This window comes from Tachysurus fulvidraco, chromosome 7 (genome assembly GCF_022655615.1).
Source record: "Tachysurus fulvidraco isolate hzauxx_2018 chromosome 7, HZAU_PFXX_2.0, whole genome shotgun sequence".
NCBI classification, from domain to species: domain Eukaryota; kingdom Metazoa; phylum Chordata; class Actinopteri; order Siluriformes; family Bagridae; genus Tachysurus; species Tachysurus fulvidraco.
The window spans coordinates 28,629,290-28,654,289 of NC_062524.1; the positions used below are offsets into that span (position 1 = coordinate 28,629,290).

Consider the following 25,000-nt stretch of genomic DNA (forward strand, 5'->3'; position numbering starts at 1 on the left):
CTGAATTGAATTAATGAAGCACTTTAAGTTTAACATTTTAAACTCTCTAGAATCACCTTGAATACTTAAACAAAGCACAGACAGTATGTGTACTACTGTATGAAACAGTATGAGACATTATGAGACATTATGAGACAGTATGAGATATTATGAGACAGTATGAGACAGTATGAGACATTATGAGATATTATGAGACATTATGAGACATTATGAGACAGTATGAGATATTATGAGACAGTATGAGACAGTATAAGACACTATGAGACAGTATGAGACATTATGAGATATTATGAGACAGTATGAGACAATATGAGACAGTATGAGATATTATGAGACAGTTTGAGACAGTATAAGACAGTATGAGACACTATGAGACAGTATGAGACATTATGAGATATTATGAGACAGTATGAGACATTATGAGATATTATGAGACAGTATGAGACACTGTAAGACACTATAAGACTGTATGAGACACTATGAGACAGTATGAGACACTATGAGATAGTATGATATATTACAAGACAGTATGAGACAGTATGAGATATTATGAGACCCTATGAGACACTATGAGACAGTATGAAACAGTATGATAACAGATTTTCTTTCCAGATTGCGACACTGGAACATTAAATCACGTCAGATATCTTTTCTTTCCTTAAGAGTTAAAATGTTTAAAAGCATCTCACTTATATATAGACAATTAAAAAAAAGGTAAAAAATAGATTTGAACTCTTCTCAGCAAACACAATGTTATTTTTATGTGTTTTGTTCCTTCGCCATATTTTGCTTATTATATATATATATATTTAAATCTATCAAACTCGCTAATGACAGAATGGACATTACAGACATGTTAATGATTTACATAAACTTTATTATATTTAATTAACATTTACTTTCAGTCTAGATTGTAAAGGTTTTGTAAGTTTTAAATGTTTTAAGAATTGAATAAATGTTTGTGGAGTTTTTTCCGAGTGATTTATGTGAAACACGAGTAATTGTTGTTAGAAATAAAACATCACCTGTGATTAAAACTTTATTATTTATATTCATGTCAATAATTAGATTGTTATATTTAATTTAAAATTGTATTTATTTTTCTTTAATTCATGTAACTTACAGTAGGATGTTTAATGAGACAGTGAATTATAGTGTGGGTTTTAATGATCATGTTAAAATGTCTTCACACTCATTTGAGCACTTGAACATTATAGACATAAAGTGTAGATATCGTGTGTAAATGACATCAGACTTTTCTTTTAAAAAGAAAAAAGAATTCTTTGGATTTTTTGTTCTGACTGAACAGATTTGAGCCCTAAACAGTGCCGTGTGGTAAACATCAGTAATTATACACCAGGTAGACAGAAATATGCTTCTAAAACATCTTTATTTCAAGATCATCAATTATACAGAACATGGTCGTTACAACCGGTGCTCTTATTTGCCTGTTCCGGCAGGGGCAGGGGCAGGGGCAGGAGCAGCAGCAGGGGTCAAAAAGCGAGCTAGCAGCAGGGGCAGGATCACGTTCATCCAGTTGGAGTTGGAGTTGGGGTTGGAGTTGGGAATGTAGGACGGGAAGAATCCTCCAAAGGACCGCTAATATTCAGATAGAGATAAATCAGTAAGCCATACACAACACATATACAGTGGAAAGAAAAAGTCTACACACCCCTGTTAAAGATACTGTATAAAACACATGCAATAAAAAATAAAGAAACCAAAAACACTGCAGTTTATCACCCACAGACCAGGCAGAAGTACGAGGTTATGGAGCTGTTACTAACCTCGCCGCTGGACGAGCGCTTCTCTCGTTCATGCTCCTCCTCGACCTGTGAGAAGAACATCAATACGTTCATAAAGATCTAGAACATCAATCTCAGCTGGATCTGAACAGGAAGGAAGGAAAAGGAAAAGGAATGAATAATTTGTGAACTCTGCATTCGTTTACTCACAGGAACGGCACAGGAGAGAGCGATAAAGCTCACAGCGATGAACACCAACACGACCTTCATGATGATCCTGATTTCTGGCTGTGAAATTAAAGTGATTCCTGTAAAAATGACCACAGTTTAAATGTTGAAGAGGAAGTTAGAAGGTTAACACTCTTACCTTAAGAAGCAGATACTGTAGATCTGTTTATTCACAATCGTAGATGTTTTCTTCTGCTATCCTGCTGCCTCTTTTATACAGTTTATCAGCTCAGGATCGACCAATCAGGAACCAGCGCTGATACTGTATGATGCCACAGCTGTTTTAGCCGTATTGGGTTTTCCGAGCAGTTAAGAAATGAGGTGTGATTCGGATTCACTGAGTTTCTGTGAGTGTGTAACAGCTCGATGTTGCATATCGTTGTGAAACTGTGAATCTTTTAAGAATGGTCTCTAATCTCACAGGACATTATGACAGGTGTTTACAGGTGTGATGAAATGATGACAGCTAAAAAACATTGTGAGCTTTACGGTAGAATATAGAATATAACACGGTACTATGGACGTCTCGTTCCAAACTCGTGGGCTGTAATGTATAGTCGTCTTTAACAGCTTTAACAGCTTTAACATTTTATACTCTAATGGAAAGGTTTTCTACATTTACATTTACAACATTTAGCAGATGTCCTTATTCAGAGCAACACACAATAGCGCACTGGAGTCTGTTTCGAAGAAAAAACCCTGGTGCACTAAGTTTCTGACTTTCTACAGGAACTTTGAGTGTAACTGTGGGGATTTGTAGTCATTCAGCCACAGCAGCATTCATGAGGTCAGGCACTGATGTTGGGTGAGAAGTTCTGGGGTGCGGTTCATCCTAAAGGTCTTCAGTGGGTTGGAGATCAGGTCCCTGTGCAGGACACTCCTCCACAATGAACTCATCAAACCAAGTGTTTATGGATCTTGTGTACAGAGGCAACAGGACTGATAGCATTAAACCACAGCCTCAGGACACTGTACTGTATTTCTTATTAGGGGAAGTCATGGCCTAATGATTAGAGAGTATGACTCCTAACCCTAAGGTTGTGGGTTCGAATCTCGGGCCGGCAATACCATGACTGAGGTGCCCTTGAGCAAGGCACCGAACCTCCAAACTGCTCCCCGGGTGTCGCAGCTTAAATGGCTGCCCACTGCTCCGGGTGTGTGTTCACGGTGTGTGTGTGTGTGTGTTCACGGTGTGTGTGTGTGTGTGTGTTCACGGTGTGTGTGTGTGTGTGTGTACTTTGGATGGGTTAAATGCAGAGAACGAATTCTGAGTTTGGGTCACCGTACTTAGTCATGTGTCACGTCACTTTTTTATATTGTATATATATATATATATATATATATATCACTCCAGCTCAAATGTGTCATTGTCTATAGTGACCTTAGGTGTTGTATTTAAGGTCACTGAGGTCTTCAGTACGACTCGTTCTACATCCTGCCAGTCGGCTTTATTCACCTGTTAGCTACGGCTGTGGCTAAAACACCTGAACTCAATCATTGGGAGGGGTGCACTTACTTTCAGCCATATAGTTCATGTGCTGTTTTAGAAAGAAAAATCAGATAGTGTTGGTTCTAAAATCTGATGAACGTGACCTTGTTTAAAGCCGATGTAAAATCATCACAGTAGCTGAGTTTTTGGTTGATGCTCCAGAATTTAACTGATATAAAGCTTCAGATTTAACTTGTTCTCTTGGTGGTTGTTAAGGTATTCCATGGGATTGCTATGGGGTTGTTACGTAGCTGCTATGGGCCCCAGGTGGTTGCTCTGGTGTGTACACACTAACGATATGATCCCAGGGGCTCGTTAAGGTGTAGCTAGGTGGAGACCAAAAGTCTCAGCTGATTGCTATCATACTCCAGGTGATTACTCAGGATTAGCTACAGCAGGTGGAGTAATCCAGCAGGATCTCGCTTCAGTGTATGTGAATTAAGAACAGTTTAAATCATGTAAAAGCAGGACATGTATTCCTCTGGAGCTCAAAACGTGTGCAGGGTCATCAGCATGTTCATCATGTCTTGGTTTGGGTTGCTGTTGGAGGTTGGGTACCTGTAGTATCTTCCAAAGGACTGCAAATATACACAGAGAGAACGAGACAGTAAACCTTACAGAACAGAGAGAGAGAGAGAGAGAGAGAGAGAGAGAGAGAGAGAGAGAGAGAGAGAGAGAGAGAGAGAGAGAGAAGTCTGTTAATCAGGCAGGTTTTTGTGATGTCAGAAAATGAAACAAAGATAAATCGTGTCACATATTTTTCCTATTTGATGTCCATCCAAATGTGACATACATACAGCAACATTAAAGGAGCAGCAGGAACATCTGACACCTTCTGTCTCCTTCACATGTCTGGATTATGAGAAGCTCTTTCTTATGTAAATAAAAACCCTGTGTTCCTGCTTAAAGCGCCACGAACCACAAAGAAAAATGTCTTCTCTTAATGATGACAATGAAGAAACCAGCGCTGATCTGATGCCACAGCATGCAGCATATTTGTGTATTATAAAAGTTATTAGTCCAAGTGGTTAGGAAATGAAGCATGAATCAGATTGATATGATTGTGTGTCAGAACATATTATTGTGAAATTGTGAATCTATTGAAAATACTTTTTAATCTCATATTATTATATTAGAGGTGTGATGAGATCATGAGCAGAAACGCCTAGCACTTGTCGTCAGACTCAAACCGGTCAATTCATATAACATATAACCTGTAATGAAATGTGTGGGATTTTTTAAAACACAGAATTCTGGTTGATCAAATCGTTCAAAAATAAATGGTCTGTGTCGATGTCCATATCATTTATTCATTCATCTTCTACCGCTTATCCGAACTTCTCGGGTCACGGGGAGCCTGTGCCTATCTCAGGCGTCATCGGGCATCGAGGCAGGATACACCCTGGACGGAGTGCCAACCCATCACAGGGCACACACACACTCTCTCATTCACTCACACACTCACACACTACGGACAATTTTCCAGAGATGCCAATCAACCTACCATGCATGTCTTTGGACCGGGGGAGGAAACCGGAGTACCCGGAGGAAACCCCCGAGGCACGGGGAGAACATGCAAACTCCACACACACAAGGCGGAGGCAGGAATCGAACCCCCGACCCTGGAGGTGTGAGGCGAACGTGCTAACCACTAAGCCAACGTGCCCCCCCTGCATATCATTTATTTAAATATAAAAAAAAAAACACGTTTACGTCATCGTGCTGTCCGTAGATTGCCCTAATCTGTGTGTATGTTGCTTAGCAACCAAAGCATACTGTTAACGAACCTCATTGAGAAGTTGTAGAATTGTATATTTTATTGTATTTTACACTGAGAGGTAAAGTTAAGGTCAATAACTCTTTACCACCCAAACCATCAGCAGCTCGCGATCGACACAGACTCATTTAAATTTAACTTCAAAATTACAGACTTTGTTTTGCAAACCAGCAATTTTATAAATTTTGTGAAATTACATTTGAGTCAGAGACATAATTTTTATTAGAACAACAAAAAAAATAATTAGTTAAGATCACAATAATGTTTAGAATTGAGGATTGTATTCTCACCAGTGAAGCTAATTTAAATAAATAAACCGTACTTAGCCGTATGTCACGTCACTTTTTCATATTGTATATATATATATCACTCCAGCTCACGTGTCATTGTCTATAGTGACCTTAGATGTTCGACAGTGGACACGTTTCCTGAGCTGCTGATACACAGTTCTTGTGCTGATGTTGATTCCTGAGGCAGTTTGAAGCTCTGTATGATTTCTATCAGTATTCCCACTGTGACCTCACCTGGTCTGTTTGTTGTTGCTTTCAGATGCTTGTGTTTCTCAATAACAGCACAGATGAACGATGGAGATCTCACAAAAACGAAATGTCACCAAATGACATCTATATCTCATGACAGTGTTGTATTTAAGGTCACTGAGGTCTTCAGTACGACTCGTTCTACATCCTGCCAGTCGGCTTTATTCACCTGTTAGCTACGGCTGTGGCTAAAACACATGAACTCAATCATTAGGAGGGGTGCACTTACTTTCAGCCATCCTTCAGAAAACCTTCAGATTTAAGTTGTTCTCTTGGTGGTTGTTAAGGTATTCCATGGGATTGCTATGTGGTTGTTACGTAGCTGCTATGGGTCCCAGGTGGTTGCTCTGGTGTGTACACACTAACGATATGATCCCAGGGGCTCGTTAAGGTGTAATAATAATAATAATAATAATAATAATAATAATAATAATAATAATAATAATAATAATAATAAATAAATAAATTAATTAATTTAGTGCCTTATAAGTGAGCAGTATGATTTTATATTTTATGCAAGATGAGACTGGCAGCCAGTGAACATCAAGTAATACAGAGGTGATGTGGGCAGATTTTTTTATTGGAGGTTAACATTCTGGCAGCCGAGTTTTGTATGTAATGTAAAGGTGAGATTGAGTGAGCTGATAAACCAGAGAAGAGAGAATTGAACAGAATCTGGTTGACAGGCAGTATATAACTGAATATCATCAGCATAACAATGATAACTAAAACCATGTCGACGAATGATGTTGCCAAGCGGCTGAATGTACAGAATGAATAGTATTGGGCCAAAAACAGAGCCCTGTGGGACACCCTGTTTAAGTCAGACAGTAGGAGATTTGGAATTGTGTATGGAGATGTGATATTGCCTGCCCGTGAGATAAGAGGAAAACCAGGATAGTGCAGAGCCTGATATGCCAAATTCCGCTAAGCTGGAAAGTAATATTTTATGAATAACAGAAGTATAGAGAGACTACCTGAGTCTCCAGTGAGTAAAAGATCATTAACAACCTTTACTAGCGCGGTCTCCGTGCTATGCTGTTGGCGGAAGCCAGATTGAAAAATATCGTAGTGGTTGTTACCAGCTAGGAATGACTGCAGCTGAGAGGCCAAAGCCTTTTCCATAATCTTCGATACAAATGACAGGCGGTAGTTGGATAAGTCTGCTGGGTCCAGATTAGTCTTTTTGAGTATGGGAGTAACAACAGCAGTCTTAAGTGACACAGGTACAGTAGAGGAGATAAATGACATATTAATAAGGTGGGAGATGGGGGCAGAAATCGCCGATGTACAGTCTTTTAGCAGGAAAGTAGGTGCAGGATCAAGAGTATATGATGACCAGTTAGATTTCTGTATTAGCTTAGTGAATAATTAGTGTAGCTCGGTGGAGACCAAAAGTCTCAGCTGATTGCTATCATACTCCAGGTGATTACTCAGGATTAGCTACAGCAGGTGGAATCCAGCAGGATCTCGCTTCAGTGTATGTGAATTAAGAACAGTTTAAATCATGTAAAAGCAGGACATGTATTCCTCTGGAGCTCTCTCACTGTCATTGTGTATCAGATGTAGGAGTTCGCTGAATTTAGTGTAACTTTGTCGAGGAATTGCAACACAACCTTCTCTTATAGCACAACAATTTGTTTGTAGTTAAATTGGTTCATTATTTCACTTATTAATTAAACCAGAATGTCTTGAACGCTCGTCACTCAGTAGCAAATAGAATAATACGTGATGCAGCACACACTGTTTTTTATGTCCCACACTGACAGAGTGTAAAGTGTGTACGAGACATGACACTTTTACGTTAAAAAGAAAAAAAATAATTCTAGTGTTTTTGTTTTAATTGAACAGTGCTGTGGGGTAAAGATCGCAAGATATAAAACACCGGCAGACAGAAATATGCTGATTACAAACATGTCTTTATTTAAAGATCATCAATCTTACAGAACATGACAATTACAAGCTATGCTCCTATTTGCCTGCTGCAGTTGGTGCAGGGGCAGGAGCAGGAGCAGGGGCAGGGGCAGGGGTCAAAACACGTGCTATCAGCAATGTCATGAGCAGGTTCATCATGTCTTGGTTTGGGTTGCTGTTGGAGGTTGGGTACCTGTAGTATCTTCCAAAGGACTGCAAATATACACAGAGAGAACGAGAGACAGTAAAACATACAGAACACACACACACACAGAGAGAGAGAGAGAGAGAGAGAGAGAGAGAGAGAGAGAGAGAGAGAGAGAGAGAGAGAAAAGTCTGTCTATCAGGCAGGTTTTTGTGATGTCAGAAATGGAAACAAAGATAAATCGTGTCACATATTTTTCCTATTTGATGTCCATCCAAATGTGACATACATACAGCAACATTAAAGGAGCAGCAGGAACCTCTGACACCTTCTGTCTCCTTCACATGTCTGGATTATGAGAAGCTCTTTCTTATGTAAATAAAAACCCTGTGTTCCTGCTTAAAGCGCCACCAACCACAAGGAAAAATGTCTTCTCTTAATGATGAGACCAAAATAAAATCTTTCTTAAAGTTATAAGTTTGATGAGAAACCCATCACAGACCAGGCAGAAGCATGGTGATGGTAGCACGAGGTTATGGAGCTGTTACTAACCTCGCCGCTGGACGAGCGCTTCTCTCGTTCATGCTCCTCCTCGACCTGTGAGAAGAACATCAATACGTTCACAAAGATCTAGAACATCAATCTCAGCTGGATCTGAACAGGAAGGAAGGAAAAGAGTTGGTGAATAATTTGTGAACTCTGCATTCGTTTACTCACAGGAACGGCACAGGAGAGAGCGATAAAGCTCACAGCGATGAACACCAGCACGACCTTCATGATGATCCTGATTTCTGGCTGTGAAATTAAAGTGATTCCTGTAAAAATGACCACAGTTTAAATGTTGAAGAGGAAGTTAACGGTTAACACTCACCTTTAGACGCAGATCGATCTGTTTATTCACAATCGTAGATGTTTTCTTCTGCTATCCCGCTGCCTCTTTTATACAATTTATCAGCTCAGTATCGACCAATCAGAAACCAGTTCTGATCTGATGCCACAGCATGCAGCATATTTGTGTATTATAAAAGTTATTAGTCCAAGTGGTTAGGAAATGAAGCATGAATCAGATTGATATGATTGTGTGTCAGAACATATTATTGTGAAATTGTGAATCTATTGAAAATACTTTTTAATCTCATATTATTATATTAGAGGTGTGATGAGATCATGAGCAGAAACGCCTAGCACTTGTCGTCAGACTCAAACCGGTCAATTCATATAACATATAACCTGTAATGAAATGTGTGGGATTTTTTAAAACACAGAATTCTGGTTGATCAAATCGTTCAAAAATAAATGGTCTGTGTCGATGTCCATATCATTTATTCATTCATCTTCTACCGCTTATCCGAACTACTCGGGTCACGGGGAGCCTGTGCCTATCTCAGGCGTCATCGGGCATCGAGGCAGGATACACCCTGGACGGAGTGCCAACCCATCACTGGGCACACACACTCTCATTCACTCACACACACACACACACACACACACTACAGACAATTTTCCAGAGATGCCAATCAACCTACCATGCATGTCTTTGGACCGGGGGAGGAAACCGGAGTACCCGGAGGAAACCCCCGAGGCACGGGGAGAACATGCAAACTCCACACACACAAGGTGGAGGCGGGAATCGAACCCCGACCCTGGAGGTGTGAGGCGAACGTGCTAACCACTAAGCCACCGTGACCCCCCTCCATATCATTTCGACATATCCATATCGTCATCGTGCTGTCCGTAGATTGCCCTAATCTGTGTGTGTTATGTTGCTTAGCAACCAAAGCATACTGTTAATGAACCTCATTGAGAAGTTGTAGAATTATATATTTTATTGTATTTTTCACTGAGAGATAAATTTAAGGTCAATAACTCTTTACCATCCAAACCATCAGCAGCTCGCGACACAGACTCATTTAAATTTAACTTCAAAATTCCAGACTTTGTTTCGCAAACCAGCAATTTTATAAATTTTGTCTAATCATATTTAAGGCAGAGAAATAATTTTTATTAGAACAAACAAAAAAAATAATTAGTTAAGATCACAATAATGTTTAGAATTGAGGATTGTATTCTCACCAGTGAAGCTAATTTAAATAAACAAACAAACAAACAAACAAACAAACAAACAAACAAATAAATACTGACAAACTCCCTTGTGGTTCTGTTTTTCCAGTCTGTTGTTGGTCAAATCGATCGGTTGTGTTTCACTGTGCCACTGCAGTCAATGTGTTTTTATTTTTTAAATTAAATTAACAAAATTAATAACCATGATGAAATTTGTTCATGTGTTAATCCTTTGTACTGCAGTTCTATTAGCAGGAGCAGGAGGGTGAGTCACTGGGGCAATAAAACACTGGATAAAGTGGTGCTGTAATAAAAAAAACACCTTCCTAAAAGCATCTTCTGCCCATAAGCGACCAATCATCTGAGTGTGTCATCATATTCTTCTACATTACACCTTATTGAGCAATACAACCACATTACAGGACAGCAGGGTGATTCAGGCTCTCGGTGCGTTCAGGGCAAATCACCTGATAGACAGCAGATCATCTGTAAATGGATCTGATTCTTCACCATAAGCAAATATATTGTTTTTTTGTGATATAAATTATGTCAAGACTTGTTTAGGTCACTTACTGTCTTAACATTCTCTGAGAAAATTAAAATGTGGCAGATTTTTAAAACATATAGCTAGAGACAGAATGTTCATGCTGCATAGAAGCTGAACAAACTTCTGCTGCATTGTGATCCACGGCAGAAGGTGAGATCCTGAGCCGTTTCCTTAAGTGAGTGAGTGATGTGACATACGGCTAAATGCGGTGACCCTAAGTACGGGTTCGGTGCCTTGCTCAAGGGCACCTCAGTCATGGCCGGCCCGTGACTCGAACCCACAACCTTAGGGTTAGGAGTCAAACTCTCTAACCATTAGACTTCCCGCTAAACGTTTACCGTTACACCAGTAAGGTACTTTTCACGTATCCCAGGCCATTATGAGCCTTTCCTTTGACACTTCCTGATAACTTTGTGAATATTTTCAGTTGTACACTTTATATATTTATAGTTCTTTATAATGTGAACAAAGATATAAAGAACAGATCAGCACTTGAAAGTCTGCTGTAGACCAGATCAATAAGACCTCATCACTCTCCTGTGATGCTAATGAGACCTGAGGATGCTAATCAGATGCTAATCTCTCTGCTCGTCATAGACGGGGATTTTATTCATTTGCAGCACTTTTTTAACACTAAGGATGTTTAAACACCATATTGATTTAGAGGCTATTGATTGATTTTTCATGATGAAATCTTAAGCATGTTGACTTCATGAAATCATTCGAGGATCCAAATACAACACGCTAAGACATGAGTATGTTATTAAGTCAAATTTTATTAGAAGAAATGACAAAGAATGGCTGAGTACATGTCATGTGTATCAAACTATCATCACTAGCTGATATTGCTTGACTTATTTGCCTGTGCCTCCGGCAGCAGGGGCAGGAGCAGGAGCAGGGGCAGGGGCAGGAGTGAGCAGCTGTAGCAGTAAGAGTGGCAGCATGGCTTGGAGAAGGTTGTTGTTGTTGTTGTTGTTATTGTTGTAGTAGTAGGGATAGAACGATGGCATGAATTGTCCTTGGTTGTTCTGCAGAGAGGGTTAGAGCCATTAGGGTGACATTAAATAAATAATAATCTGAGACGATATACAACTAAGTAGATGCTGTATGTGTGCAAGCTCATGACAGGCGATCAGCTGTGTTACAGACCTCATTACTGGATGAACGCTTCTCTCGCTCGTGCTCATCATCGACCTGCAGAAATATTCGTTTTAGTACAAATTTATAACATGAACTGACCAAAGACAAGAGAACTAAGCAGAACTTACATGAATGGCACCGATAAGTCCAATAAGACACGCTGCAACGAGCACAACCTTCATGGTTCTTCTCGGATCTCTGAGGATGAAAAAAACAGCAGTATGGTTATTTAAATAAATAAATAAATAAATAAATAACAGGTTCCTATAGAGCAGAGAGCATCATACCTTTAGAGGCAGGCAGTAAACACTGAATATCTGTCTTTTAGCTGTGGATGCTGTAACGCCTGTGGAGCTTCTTTTTAAAGACAATTTCAGCCCCCAACTGACCAATCAGTGACACCGTGACTCTTCTGCTGGAGTCCTGCTTTAGTACGTAATCATAATTTTCTGCTTTTCACCGGATTTTGAAACCCAAGAACATGCAGTGATTCATACTGACAGCTTTACTGCAACTGTGATGGGTGTTTAGGTGAATTTGGGTTCTGGGCAAAACAAGTCATTGTGAAACAATCCACACACTGTGTAAACCTGTGTGTGTGTGAACATCTACTATAATCTACAGTGATTTGGTATCTGAAGCTGTCTCAGATCCACCTGAGCAACACAAGTCATTGTGAAATGATTCATATCACATCTGACAGGAAGATGATGGACCTACTGAGGTGGTCCTTGATGCTGAGTTTAGACGTGTCAGCTAGAGGGAACTGGCACAGACACTTTGTACCCAATTTCCTTAATGACCACATGGCCTGCTTGACTCCATCCCACACAGCCTGGCGATGTCATGAGCACTGGGTTCTCTTATATCCCATAGAGCAGAACTGTAAAGGTCATCACTGTAATGTCCAAGACTGAAAATCCTCAAATCTTATTTCAGAGCCAAGTTTGTATTACAGCTAGTTTGTTTCATTTAGTTTGTAAGCTTCAAATATTTTTGCTGAACTCGGTCGACTCATTTGTTTTCTGAAAGAAGGAAGAAAAGAAAAGACATCACAGATATTCTGACAAACTTTCAGCCGAGAACATTTAACATTAAGAGGTCAGTAAGATAAAAAAAAAGGATAAAACACTAATACAATTAGTGTATGGATGTGTGTGTGTGTGTGTGTGTGTGTGTGTGTGTGTGTGTGTGTGTGTGTGTGTGTGTGGTGTATGTGTGTGTGTGTGTGTGTGTGTGTGTGGTGTATGTGTGTGTGTGTGTGTGTATGCTGATGATGAACTACTTCATCTTCTTGTGAAATGTGTTTTGAAACCCAGGATCAGGACCAGGACCAGGATCAGGACCAGGACCAGGACCAGGATCAGGACCAGGACCAGGATCAGTATGTAATATTAGTTGCTTACTTACACTAATAATAATATAGAATATAGTTCATGTAGATTAATAATCATCAGTTCACCTGCTAGTTTAATCTCTGCAGATTTTATCAGTATTTAATTATTATTCTTATTTATATTGATCCTAATGGACTTTGTAAGTCCTCAGATTTCCATTCACCGCCTGTGTGGCAGAGAACTAAATCAGAGCTATATTATCACACACCTGACATTGTGATGCATTTGACTCACTGTTTGAATCAATTCAGAGTCAGAGTCAGAGTCAGCCTTTTCATCAGAAGTAGATGCTTTTATTACACATACCTGTATATGTACTTAAACATGGAAATATAGAACATAGAAATGTTAAACTAGAAGTATGATAACAGGTATTTACAGACATTATGAACAGGGCAGTTGGGGTAACAGTATAGACTCTGTGGGGCAGTTGAATGGGAGGAGAATAAGGAGAAAGTGTCCTGTATATCTTCAGTTTATCTGCTGAACAGAAGAATAATTCCAACTCATAAACATCACTCCTTCACTGGCTGAGCTGGAAAACTGGACCTGTGACTGGTTAATTTATTTATTTATTTATTTATTTATTTATTTATTTATTTATTTATTTATTTATTATTTTAATACATGGACACAACTTACTGATCTAACTGTTTTATATTAGAAATATTTTCTCTATTAAATGTTTCCTTTAAATTTTAATTAAAGAATATTGCGATTTTTCTCTTTATACTCTTTAATGTCTGTTGATGTGTTTGTTTTGTTTAATTGCCTTCTTTAGATTTGCACAATACACACAACATTGTTTTGTATTATATTAATCTTTATATTATTCTTTATATTAACCTTTTGTTCTATGTTTATGCTCCGTAAAGCTGCTTTGAGACGACGTCCACTGTAAAAAGTGCCATACAGATAAACTTGAATTGAATTGAACAACATTTACATTACAGTGTGTTCGTCTAAGAACCAGTGCCATTACATTCACAACTACTTTTAACAAAAACACACGAAATCAGAATGATTTCAGAAACTTTATTTAAACATCATTCTTATCCAATTCTCAAGAACATAAACACACATCAGCTGGTCAGGAATGAATCACATGCCTTTAATAGAAACCAGGAGACTCTAAAGTAAATGCCAACATTTTCGGGAACATATCCGTGGCAAGAACAAAGCCAGGGTTTAACGCCCACTGGGGGGAGCTGATGTTGGAGCAGGAGCTAGACTAGGTCCGAGAGCTAGCAGGATGCTCTCCAGAAGCTGATTGATCTGGTCCTGGTTCAGCTGATTCAGTAGAGGAATAAAAGGCCAACCCTGAGAAGAAAAAAAAAAACACTTGAAGCGAAAAAAAAAAAAGCAACACCATCTAAACCTACTGTACATTTCTATTTTTGATCTTTAAATAATGAAATTTATAATAAATTGGATAAACCTCATCAGAGTTGGAGGAGAGCGAGCGATCCTCACGATCGTGTCTATTTTCATGCTGAAAGACAGTAAGATGAGACATAAATAACCGAATATGAGACAAATCCACTACTTAGAGTTCAAATAAAATCTTACCTGGACAGCCAAAGCCAAGCCAAAAAGGCACAACAACCAAACTGCGGTCTTCATATTTCTGGAAAATAAATGTTAAGGCTAATGAGAGTAGAAACGCGGGACCTCTGCACTGCAGTGTAAATCAGATACCGTGTCTCAGGTCTAATGTAGCTGCAGCTGAACACATGACACGATTTAAATATGATGAGGAAAGATGATGACAACACATCCTTCTCCATGTTTGGCTAGGAGACATTTCCACATACGCAGAGTGGCGAAAGAGAGATAATACCAGTGATCAACGAAGCGTAAAGAAAAACCTCCAGCTTTACAGATTTCAGTCTGCGGTTTGTTTGCGCTGATTACTGATCAATTACAAAAGCATTTCAGAACACCGGGAGAACATTTATGATATCTGGATGATTTTAATATATTTACACCTACTTCTTCTAATTTTATATTTGATTTCAGTTGTTTTTTTAACTGTTATAATTATATTATTGTAATTATTTAACATGATCACAACATTAGGATAATAAACTAAATGTTAAACAATCAAAAATATTAAACACGAGTCAACAAACCAATAAATATTCCAGTAATCCACAACTAAAATACAATAACTGCAAGTACAGTGCTTATAATTCTATTTTTTTCTATTTCCCTATATGACTCATTAGGGGCTGTGTAACCAGTAACCATTTCTGACCAGTATAATGCTTTTGCCAAAGATTCCACCAACGGAGATGCTTTGCCTCTGATGTTTATTTGTTTTGTGACCAAATATAGAGATTTAATTTCTGATTTCTTAATAAAAAGTAAAAATTGTCCATTCTGTCAGTTTTCCTAGTGAACATTTCTTAAATTCTCATCATTGTGCCTCAGAGTGGGTGTAAATAATCCTTCTGTAAATCAGAGTTGATTAACATGAACATGCTGAAGACGGTGGAGCTCCATGATGTTCTAAGGTAAAAATGTATATATGTTGTATCTTGTAATTATAGCCTCTTCACATGTTTGGTCTTGTTTACATTGTTAGGGCAACGGTGTGGGTTGCTCAACTATCGGTCTTGAGTATAAATAGAGAAACTGAAGCTGGAGACTGAGATGAGAGGAAGTGGAGGTAAGTAACACCTATTTCCAATAAGCAATGATATTTAAAATTAAGTTTTCTCTAATCATGTCATGGCTTTAACCTGTGATTTTCACTGCAGAAATGGACGTCCTGTTTCTGGTGGTGTTATTGTTTGTTGGGGCGGTGGCCCGTGTAAGTAAAACTTAGTATATATAATTAATTAATGTTGGAATTAATGAGTTCTTCTAGAATATTAGCTCATATCTATAATGGGTGCATGAGGGTTATGTTTCATTCAGCTTTTTTTAGATGGGCATAAGAGAAACAATTGGCTGTGCGAAATAAAAATGAAAAACAAAGTTATTTCATGCTTTACTTTAATTCTTTAAATCTACAGCCAGGAAATGGCTGGCATCAAGGTCCAGGACCAATGGGAGGAGGTCCAGGACCAATGGGCGGAGGATCTGGGCCAATGGGAGGAGGACCTGGGCCAATAGGTGGGGGGTCTGGGCCAATTGGAGGAGGATCTGGGCCAATGGGTGGGGGGTCTGGGCCAGTGGGAGGAGGATTTAGACCAATGGGAGGAGGATCTGGGCCAATGCAAGGAGGATTTGGGCCAATGGGAGGAGGCTCTAGACCAATGGGAGGAGGATCTGGACCAATGCAAGGAGGATCTAGACCAATGGGTGGAGGATCTGGGCCAATGCAAGGAGGATTTGGTCCAATGGGTGGAGGATCTGGGCCAATGCAAGGAGGATCTAGACCAATGGGTGGAGGATCTGGGCCAATGCAAGGAGGATCTGGGCCAATGCAAGGAGGATCTGGTCCAATGGGTGGAGGATCTGGGCCAATGCAAGGAGGATCTGGTCCAATGGGTGGAAGTCTAGGGCCAATGGGAATGCAACCTTGGCAAATGAGAGAGAGTCCTGGACCAAAGGGTCATAGGCCAAAGAATGAAAGTTCAGAGCTAATGGGAGGACATCATAGATCAAACAATGAAAGTTCTAGGGCATTTGATAGGCATCATAGGGGAAAGAATGACAGTGATGAGCTAATAGGAGAACGACCAAAGAATGACGGTTCTGGACGATTTGGTGGAAGAGGTTCTCAGCCTCCACTTGTGGTAAGTTTACATAGAACATTGTACAGATTCATTAATTTCTAGAGCTTTTCCTCTGAGCTGAGTTATGTAAATTTTCATGAATTTGCCAAAATGGCACATACACTTTATGAATCGGGTGTACTGACACTCACATGTCACTCTTTACCAGCCTGCTCAGATGAGGGCATCAGATCCTGGGCCAATGCAGGGAGGATCTAGACCAATGGGTGGAGGATCTGGTCCAATGGGTGGAGGATCTGGGCCAATGCATGGAGGATTTGGTCCAATGGGTGGAGGATCTGGGCCAATGCAAGGAGGATCTAGACCAATGGGTGGAGGATCTGGGCCAATGCAAGGAGGATCTGGGCCAATGCAAGGAGGATCTGGTCCAATGGGTGGAGGATCTGGGCCAATGCAAGGAGGATTTGGTCCAATGGGTGGAGGATCTGGGCCAATGCAAGGAGGATCTGGGCCAATGCAAGGAGGATCTGGGCCAATGCAAGGAGGATCTAGACCAATGCAAGGAGGATCTAGACCAATGGGTGGAGGATCTGGGCCAATGCAAGGAGGATCTAGACCAATGGGTGGAGGATCTGGGCCAATGCAAGGAGGATCTAGACCAATGGGTGGAGGATCTGGGCCAATGCAAGGAGGATCTGGGCCAATGGGAATGCAACCTTGGCAAATGAGAGAGGGTCCTGGACCAAAGGGTCATAGGCCAAAGAATGAAAGTTCTGAGCTAATGGGAGGACATCATAGATCAAACAATGAAAGTTCTAGGGCATTTGGTAGACATCATAGAGGAAAGAATGACAGTGATGAGCTAATAGGAGAACGACAAAGACCAAAGAATGACGGTTCTGGACGATTTGGTGGAAGAGGTTCTCAGCCTCCAGTTGTGGTAAGTTTACATAGAACATTGTACAGATTCATGAATTTGCCAAAATGGCACAAATATACACTTTATGAACCGAGTGTACTGACACTCACATGTCACTCATTAACAGCCTGCTCAGATGAGGGCATCAGATCCTGACCAATCCAAAGGACCGTTTGGTAATGAGAACTCTCAGGGGTTTCCTGCCAGTGACAACGGAGAACCAGACTTCCCCGGATGGCAAAGGAATGTAAGAGGGTTAAATTTGAATTTTTACAGATGACTTTTTTATCACTTCATCCTACATGACTGAGATTTTTAAAATGTAGTAAATGACCACTTTGGGTTTAAATATAAATACGGATATAAATGCTTAGCAGATCCAGATGATTTGGGAAAGTAGGTCATTATGTAAGTTAATAGTTAATACAAACCACTGATTGACTTCATAAAATGTTCCCAAGTTCATAAACAATAAATATAATCAGACTCCCAAATATGAAATATGTGTTTTGTCCTTTCAGACATAAGAATCGTTTACAGCCAAAGTGTTAAACTGCATTAAAGTTTGATGCTAATATTTGGACAGGGTTTTGGATCTATGAGGCCTTTAGATTATGGTGCACATGGAGGACCACATGGAGGGCCACATGGAGGGCCACATGGAGGGCCACATGGAGGACCACATGGAGGGCCACATGGAGGACCACATGGAGGGCCACATGGAGGGCCACATGGAGGACCACATGGAGGGCCACATGGAGGGCCACATGGAGGTGGAAGACCATTCAATGTAAGCCAGTACATAACTTTTTAGCAGATGAACTTTAAAATATATTAAGAAAGGAACATAAAAATGATTAAATAGTTTTTATTATTATAATTAATATAACAGTAGAAACACAGGTATGATGTTTGTTTTCCCAAAATAGTTCACCAGTTTCATATCTTATTAAAAAATAAAACTAAAGTGAAGTATAATGAATTTCACCCACATGTGAATTGTGTTTCAGCCGAACACGCAGTTCATCCCACTGTTCAAGGTGAGATATTTGTTGATAAGTTATACGATTACAATAATATTATACACATTATATTATAATGCATTATTATACTATAATAATACTAATCTGTCTGTAATAATGACTCTTGTATGGATTGACATTTAGGCAGAGAATATCACACTGCAGGTGATTATGTGATTTATATCTAATATTATTACTTATATTTTATGATACACTGTAAAGATTCACAAAAACTTGTTTGTTCTCTATAAGGGTCTCAATGTCACGCTGCCTCTGAAAGAGGTAATTACAGTAACGTTAACTTTAAACTCTACACAAACAACACAATTCTTCATGACAGTTCATTTTTGTGTCTTTTTCCACAGGGGGAAACCATATTCATCTTACCAACAGTATGTTCTTTGGTTTTGTTGCTTTATAAGTCCATGTGCATTAAAAGTAATATATTTATACTTTTATGCTTACAGTAATTTAAATTAATCTTGATTTTATTTTAATTCTCAGATCCCAGGATTGTCGCAGGTATCAAACGTCTTCCGATATCAAAGGAAAAAATGATACTGACGTCATTATATAAACTAAACAGGGATAAAATGATGTGTTCTTCTCTCGCAGATGGACAGGAACGCTCCTCAAGCCTACGCTACGGTCTTTAGACTCGTTTTTATAATTTAATTTATATTTACATTTCAGTCAAATGTCTGAACTGCTTCACAAATGTCTCATTATTTTCTCATTATTTTACAGTATGGAGGAATGTTTGGTGCTCAGGTACACACCCCTCCCCCCACACACACTTCATTATTTCTCACTATTACTCTATTAACACATTCTAATGTTTATAACATTAATAAACCAACTTTCCGTCTATATTCAGCCCTATTTGAAGGTCGCCTACAATCCCAATGCTTCGGTAATTAAATCCCAATAAAAATGATCTTTACTGCATTTCTGTTTAATTGAATAAAAAAAAAAAACCTAACATTTTATTCTTTTCCAACAGCAAAGATTCTCATTTGAATACGGAGTCATGCAGTTCGTAAGTAAACGTTCGACTAACAGATACGAACCAAACATCATCATCATCATCATCATCATCATCATCATCATCATCATCATTCTGTTGTGAATTTTCTAAATGTGTCTCTTTTTCCTCATCATGTCCACATTTAATGCACAGCTTCCATCTTTCCTGAAGGTCGGTGTGTCTGAAGCTTCACCTACAGTTATATACAGGAGCTAAATGTCTGTCTGTAACATTATTTATCTTTTTTATTCATTTCTTCAGGCTGAATCGCAGACTAACGAAGACACCGACATGTGAGAAGGAAGATAAATCTGCAACACACACCATATTAAGGGTATCTATCTATCTATCTATCTATCTATCTATCTATCTATCTATCTATCTATCTATCTATCTATCTATCTATCTATCTATCTATCTATCTATCTATCTAAAGTTAATACTAAATTTCTTTGTTTGGTTCAATTTCTATCAATCTAATTCTGTAAATATCTTTTTTTTTTGTTTCTAATGATCTGTTGTTTGTGTGTTTACAGGAAAACAGACTCCCAGCACTCACTGATCTATGCTCTTGGATTGTGTGTGTGTGTGTGTGTGTGTGTGTGTGTGTGTGTGTGTGTGTGTGTGTGTGTGTGTGTGTGTGTGTGTGTACGGGTTCTTAATAAATGAAACATCTGTAATGATTCCTTTTTAACATTCATTAAACTCATCAGCATTCACATATTTATCTGACCTCTATTTCTGTTTTGACTCTTAATCATTTCCGACTATGCACCGGTGACGTAACACAGGAACTGATTCTGTTCAGCTCTATTAACCCTTATAAACACTCACAGGGCGTAACAGCAGCATACAGCAGTTGAATCAGAATTACAGGTTCTTTAGCAGCAGATTACAGTGGCAGAGAAATGCAAAATAAAATGTAAAAAATAAAAAAAAACATAACGGCATTTCAGACAAACCGTTTTTTGAACGGAAGTCTTACTGCTGATTGGACGATACATCTGTCACTCAAGAGATACAGGAAGTAGGAAATTGTGTATACTGTAACTGTGTGCATGTGTGGAGTTCTGCGTTCACCTTAAATCGAAGAAAATAACAATTGCCTTTGTCAAGCAAGAAAAGGAATAACATTAGTTATCGTCTAATGGCATAAAGAATAGTTTGTGATCTCTAATAACATGCCTGAGTAATACAGGTATGTTTCAAAGACAAAGCTATCCCAGGTTAAAGGATGTAAGGAATTTTATTAAAGCAGCTCTGCATGTACCAGGAGAGTTGTTCGGTTATCGGACAATGTGGTTAGGACTTCAGCAGAAACACAAGTTGTGTGTTAAATGTGATGACATTTAGTCCATAAGGGACAGAACAGAGACACCCTGTAGATACACATTATAACTGCATTGGACCAGACGATCTGTGGCATGTGGACGGTTACGATACACTAAAGCCATTCGAGACGCATCCTGTGGCTTATTTGTAGACCAACTAACACTAATCCTGCTGTTATTGCAAACGTACAAGTGGAAAACAAAAAGGTTTTAAATGATGCAATGCATTTAACACTGGTCCTGTCAGACAGAACAAAGCACGACGAATCAGTATACAGTGGATCTGACTGTTTCTAATGTCTCTAAGCTGGGAGTCGTTTTACTGGAATATATTTAATCTGTTTTTATTGTGAACATATTTAACAATGGATTAAAATGCTTTAATTGCTTTGTCTATTAATTTAATAAACTATGACAAAAAATTCACAGTAAAATTGGAGGATCTTTATTGTGAGCATTGAGTAGGTGAGTATAAAATAATCTGACACGATGTGAGAAACAAGAATGAAGAAAGAATACACGCTTTTCCACAGAAGAGCTGATCGAGAATCTGAGAACGCCACAGAACGCAAAACTGTCGTGAGGAAAACATCTCAACGATGATAGCAGTGTTCAGTATAAACAACAGATATTCAGACTTTAAATAAGAATGTATGAGATATTCATTCATTCACTCATCTTCTACCTCTTATCCGAACTTCTCAGGTCACGGGGAGCCTGTGCCTATCTCAGGCGTCATCGGGCATCGAGGCAGGATACACCCTGGACGGAGTGCCAACCCATCACAGGGCACACACACACACTCCTTCACTCACACACACACACACTACGGACAATTTTCCAGAGATGCCAATCAACCTACCATGCATGTCTTTGGACCGGGGGAGGAAACCGGAGTACCCGGAGGAAACCCCCGAGGCACGGGGAGAACATGCAAACTCCACACACACAAGGCGGAGGCGGGAATCGAACCCCCAACCCTAGAGTTGTGAGGCGAACGTGCTAACCACTAAGCCACCTTGCCCCAAGTGATTAACTTAACATGGATTAAATAGTTCCTCCTGGCACAGTTATATTGCCAGATATTGGGACTTAGATGTAAAACACTGCTTTCTGTATAAATTATATCACGTACTCGGCGACTTTGAAGTGAAATTCTAGTCAAATAAATTGATCTTTTTTTTTTAATCTTAATACAGTTTTGTCTCCTAAACATTATTTTCCCCCATTAATAAAATGAGAAGGTTCTAAAAAAAAAGTCTAGCCGTTCTATTGTGTGATTCATTTTTTATTTATTTATCATATACGATCTATTTGTAGTTCTTTCGCTGTGCTGAAGGAGCTCAGAGACATTTATCTAAAAGCTCCTACAATATAAGTGCTGCTAGTTTCTCTGTGCTTTCAGGAAGCTCTGCCGGATTTACTGCGCTTACTTTTCTGCTTAAATTCTTCAGATCTTTTCCACATGAACTGCAGAAATTTTACATATTTTAATCCACAATAAATACATTTTTGCACATTCATAAACACACGAGTCGACTTTCTGCTGCTGAAGCCTGCTGCACTTCCTGTATCTCTTGAGTGACAGATGCAGGGCTCTCAAGTTTTGAAGACAGGCAAGCGTGACATCTCCAACCATCTTTTTTTTTCATTGGTTGTTGCGTTAAATCTTACCCAGATAGTGCTATTTTCTGATTGGCTATTGCGTAGCCTCCTTCTTTGATTGGCTGATAAGTGTCAGGCTCGACTAAGAACTCAGACGCCCTTTATTCCTGCCCGTTTCCATAGAGACAGCGGTGCGGACTGATATATTTTGGGCGCTGCGGCTCATTAAATATATGATATATGATTTAGTCTAAAAGTTTTTCTGCGTGAGAAATACGATGTGTGGCGGGAGAACGTGATAAAAGACCAATATGCATGACTGTCACTCTCAATGTGTGAGACTTGACAGCCCTGCAGATGTATCGTCCAATCAGCAGTAAGACTTCCATTCGCAATAAAACTACACCTACATTTTTAGGTTTGTCTGAAATGTCATTGTTTTTCTCATTTGGTATTTTGTTTTGCACTTCATGGCCACCGTAGCAGATGTTTTACAGCCCAAAACACCTCAGAACTGTATCCTCTTTTTCAATGAAATAAGAATAAAACACTTTAATCCAAAGAACACTGAGAACTCCACAGGCAGGTGAAGCTACATGATATAGAGCTGCTGGAGCTTTACATGTCATCATAGAAAACAGTGGCCTCAAACATTGTGGCTCCATCAGAGAAGAACCGAAGATGATTTGTGTAGAAGAACGACTCCAGACTGGACCACGATGCTGCAGAAAATTAATCACTTTACTGTAGATGCCTCAAAGCAATCAGATGTCGGTTATTTCTGGTGTCTAAATAATTTTGGTGGAAAATAATGAACATAACTTTGTTTTACGCTTTGTTTTATTATTGCATCAAATGTTCATTAAAAGATAAAAGTTTGAATTTGTATCTTTTATTTGATTTAATAACATTCAAAAGGTCAGAATGTAAATCCCAGGACTGGAGGTTCATGTCGTCCACCAGTTCCTGTCCATGTTCCTGTCCATGTTCCTGTCCATGATCCTGTCCATCTTCCTGTCCATGTTCCTTCATTTCTGGAATAAAAAACTTCCTACTTTCACTTCAGATTCTTTCTTTTCTTCCTTCACACTTCTGACCAGTGTTGTAATGTAACGGAGTAAAAATACTTCGTTACTGTACTTAAGTAGAAATGTCACGTATCTGTACTTTACTTTATCTGTATTTAAATTTATGTCAACTTTCACTTTTACTCCACTACATTTCATAGACAAAATGCATACTTTTACTCCGTTATATTTCCACTAAGCATCTTCGTTACTCATTACTACAAAATAAAATCAGAAGAAATGTGTGTGACTGCAATAAGGGAGGTTTGGTGTATCACTGTTCCTAGATTACATTACGCTCCGCAAGCTGTACGGAGAAGCACAGGTACGCGCCGCGTGCACGCGCAGTCAGAGCTGGAGGCGTTTATCTATAACATTAATCAGCGGAAAGCCACAAATACGGCAACCAAAAGCAGTGAAATGTCACTATTCTTATTACCAGAGTTGTAGAACATACATAATATTAATGCAAACAATCCATTCAGTACTAAATAAAAATAACATTTATTGATTTGGTCTTTGTCTTGTGAATATTAGTTTATTAATGACGTCATTCATCGGACACACAGTTTGTAGAGAATACACACATACATGAACTGATCTGATTCAAAACTAGCATCATTACAATTTTGGTGTCCACTTTTGCCAATTAAAATAACACCATAACTTTTGGCTTACTATGTTGTCATATAATATATAATATAAAACTCTTCTTGTTTTAAATTCTCACTGAGGGCTAAAACCCCTAAAGATGAACCCCTAGAACCGCCCCTGAGCTTATGTTTACCGAAAATCACTGAAATTTTACTTTTTACTTTTACTTCAAATACTTAAGTACATAAAATATCAGAAAATGACTTTTACTTGAGTAATATTCTAAAAGGTGACTTTCACTTCTACCAAAGTCTTTTTCTAGTACGATACTTGTACTTTTACTCGAGTATTGCTTTCTAGTACTTTATACAACACTGCTTCTTACATGTCATAAAAAAGACAATTATTTAGACTTGTTATTAATCATTTTTATTATTATCTGTAATTATTCTGCAAAACAATGATGGGATGTTGATTATATTTGCAGTGTATACAATTTAAAATGGCAGTTTGCAGAAATACAAATTTACCAAACAAACAGAACAAAGAGAATGAAGAGATTTCGGTTTCTACTGCTAGCAGTAACGCAGTTAGCTTTAATGAACGACTGTAAAGGCTGATTTCTGTACAATTTCTGTTCTGGACTCAAATCCGTTGTGGGCTTTACGTCACTTGTGTGAGTTTAACACTGATTCATTATCAGGTGAGAACAGAAAGCATACATTGTGTTCAGCTCAGTAAATCTCTGGGGTTGTGATGACATTTTC

General features: G+C 38.9%; 1 protein-coding gene across 3 annotated transcripts; it reads left to right on the top strand.

Moving 5' to 3' along the window:
- The first annotated feature begins 15,455 nt into the window (after window positions 1-15,455).
- LOC113649977 (glycine-rich cell wall structural protein 1.8-like) lies at window positions 15,456-20,340 on the top strand. 3 transcript variants are annotated; one of them, XM_047815817.1, is made up of 17 exons: window positions 15,456-15,653; window positions 15,745-16,728; window positions 16,877-17,608; window positions 17,715-17,834; window positions 18,174-18,377; window positions 18,598-18,627; window positions 18,754-18,774; window positions 18,862-18,891; window positions 18,975-19,001; window positions 19,114-19,131; window positions 19,225-19,257; window positions 19,357-19,380; window positions 19,487-19,522; window positions 19,613-19,648; window positions 19,790-19,807; window positions 19,898-19,970; window positions 20,173-20,340. In XM_047815817.1, exons 2-16 carry the CDS (start codon window positions 15,973-15,975, stop codon window positions 19,931-19,933), a joined length of 2,121 nt encoding a protein of 706 aa, XP_047671773.1. In that variant the 5' UTR covers window positions 15,456-15,653; window positions 15,745-15,972; the 3' UTR covers window positions 19,934-19,970; window positions 20,173-20,340. The 3 variants fall into 3 exon arrangements, with proteins under 3 accessions (XP_047671773.1, XP_047671772.1, XP_047671774.1); XM_047815816.1 differs by having other exon boundaries at window positions 15,456-16,728; XM_047815818.1 differs by lacking the exon at window positions 20,173-20,340 and having other exon boundaries at window positions 15,456-16,728; window positions 19,898-19,971.
- Window positions 20,341-25,000: the final 4,660 nt, after the last annotated feature.

Excerpts from the sequence above, each read along its gene's own strand:
- LOC113649977 (XM_047815816.1), top strand. The coding sequence starts at position 15,973 with ATGCTTTACTTTAATTCTTTAAATCTACAGCCAGGAAATGGCTGGCAT. Across the intron at positions 17,609-17,714 it reads GTTCTCAGCCTCCAGTTGTG|CCTGCTCAGATGAGGGCATC; the intron begins GTAAGTTTACAT and ends ACTCATTAACAG. Across the intron at positions 19,381-19,486 it reads GAGGAATGTTTGGTGCTCAG|CCCTATTTGAAGGTCGCCTA; the intron begins GTACACACCCCT and ends GTCTATATTCAG.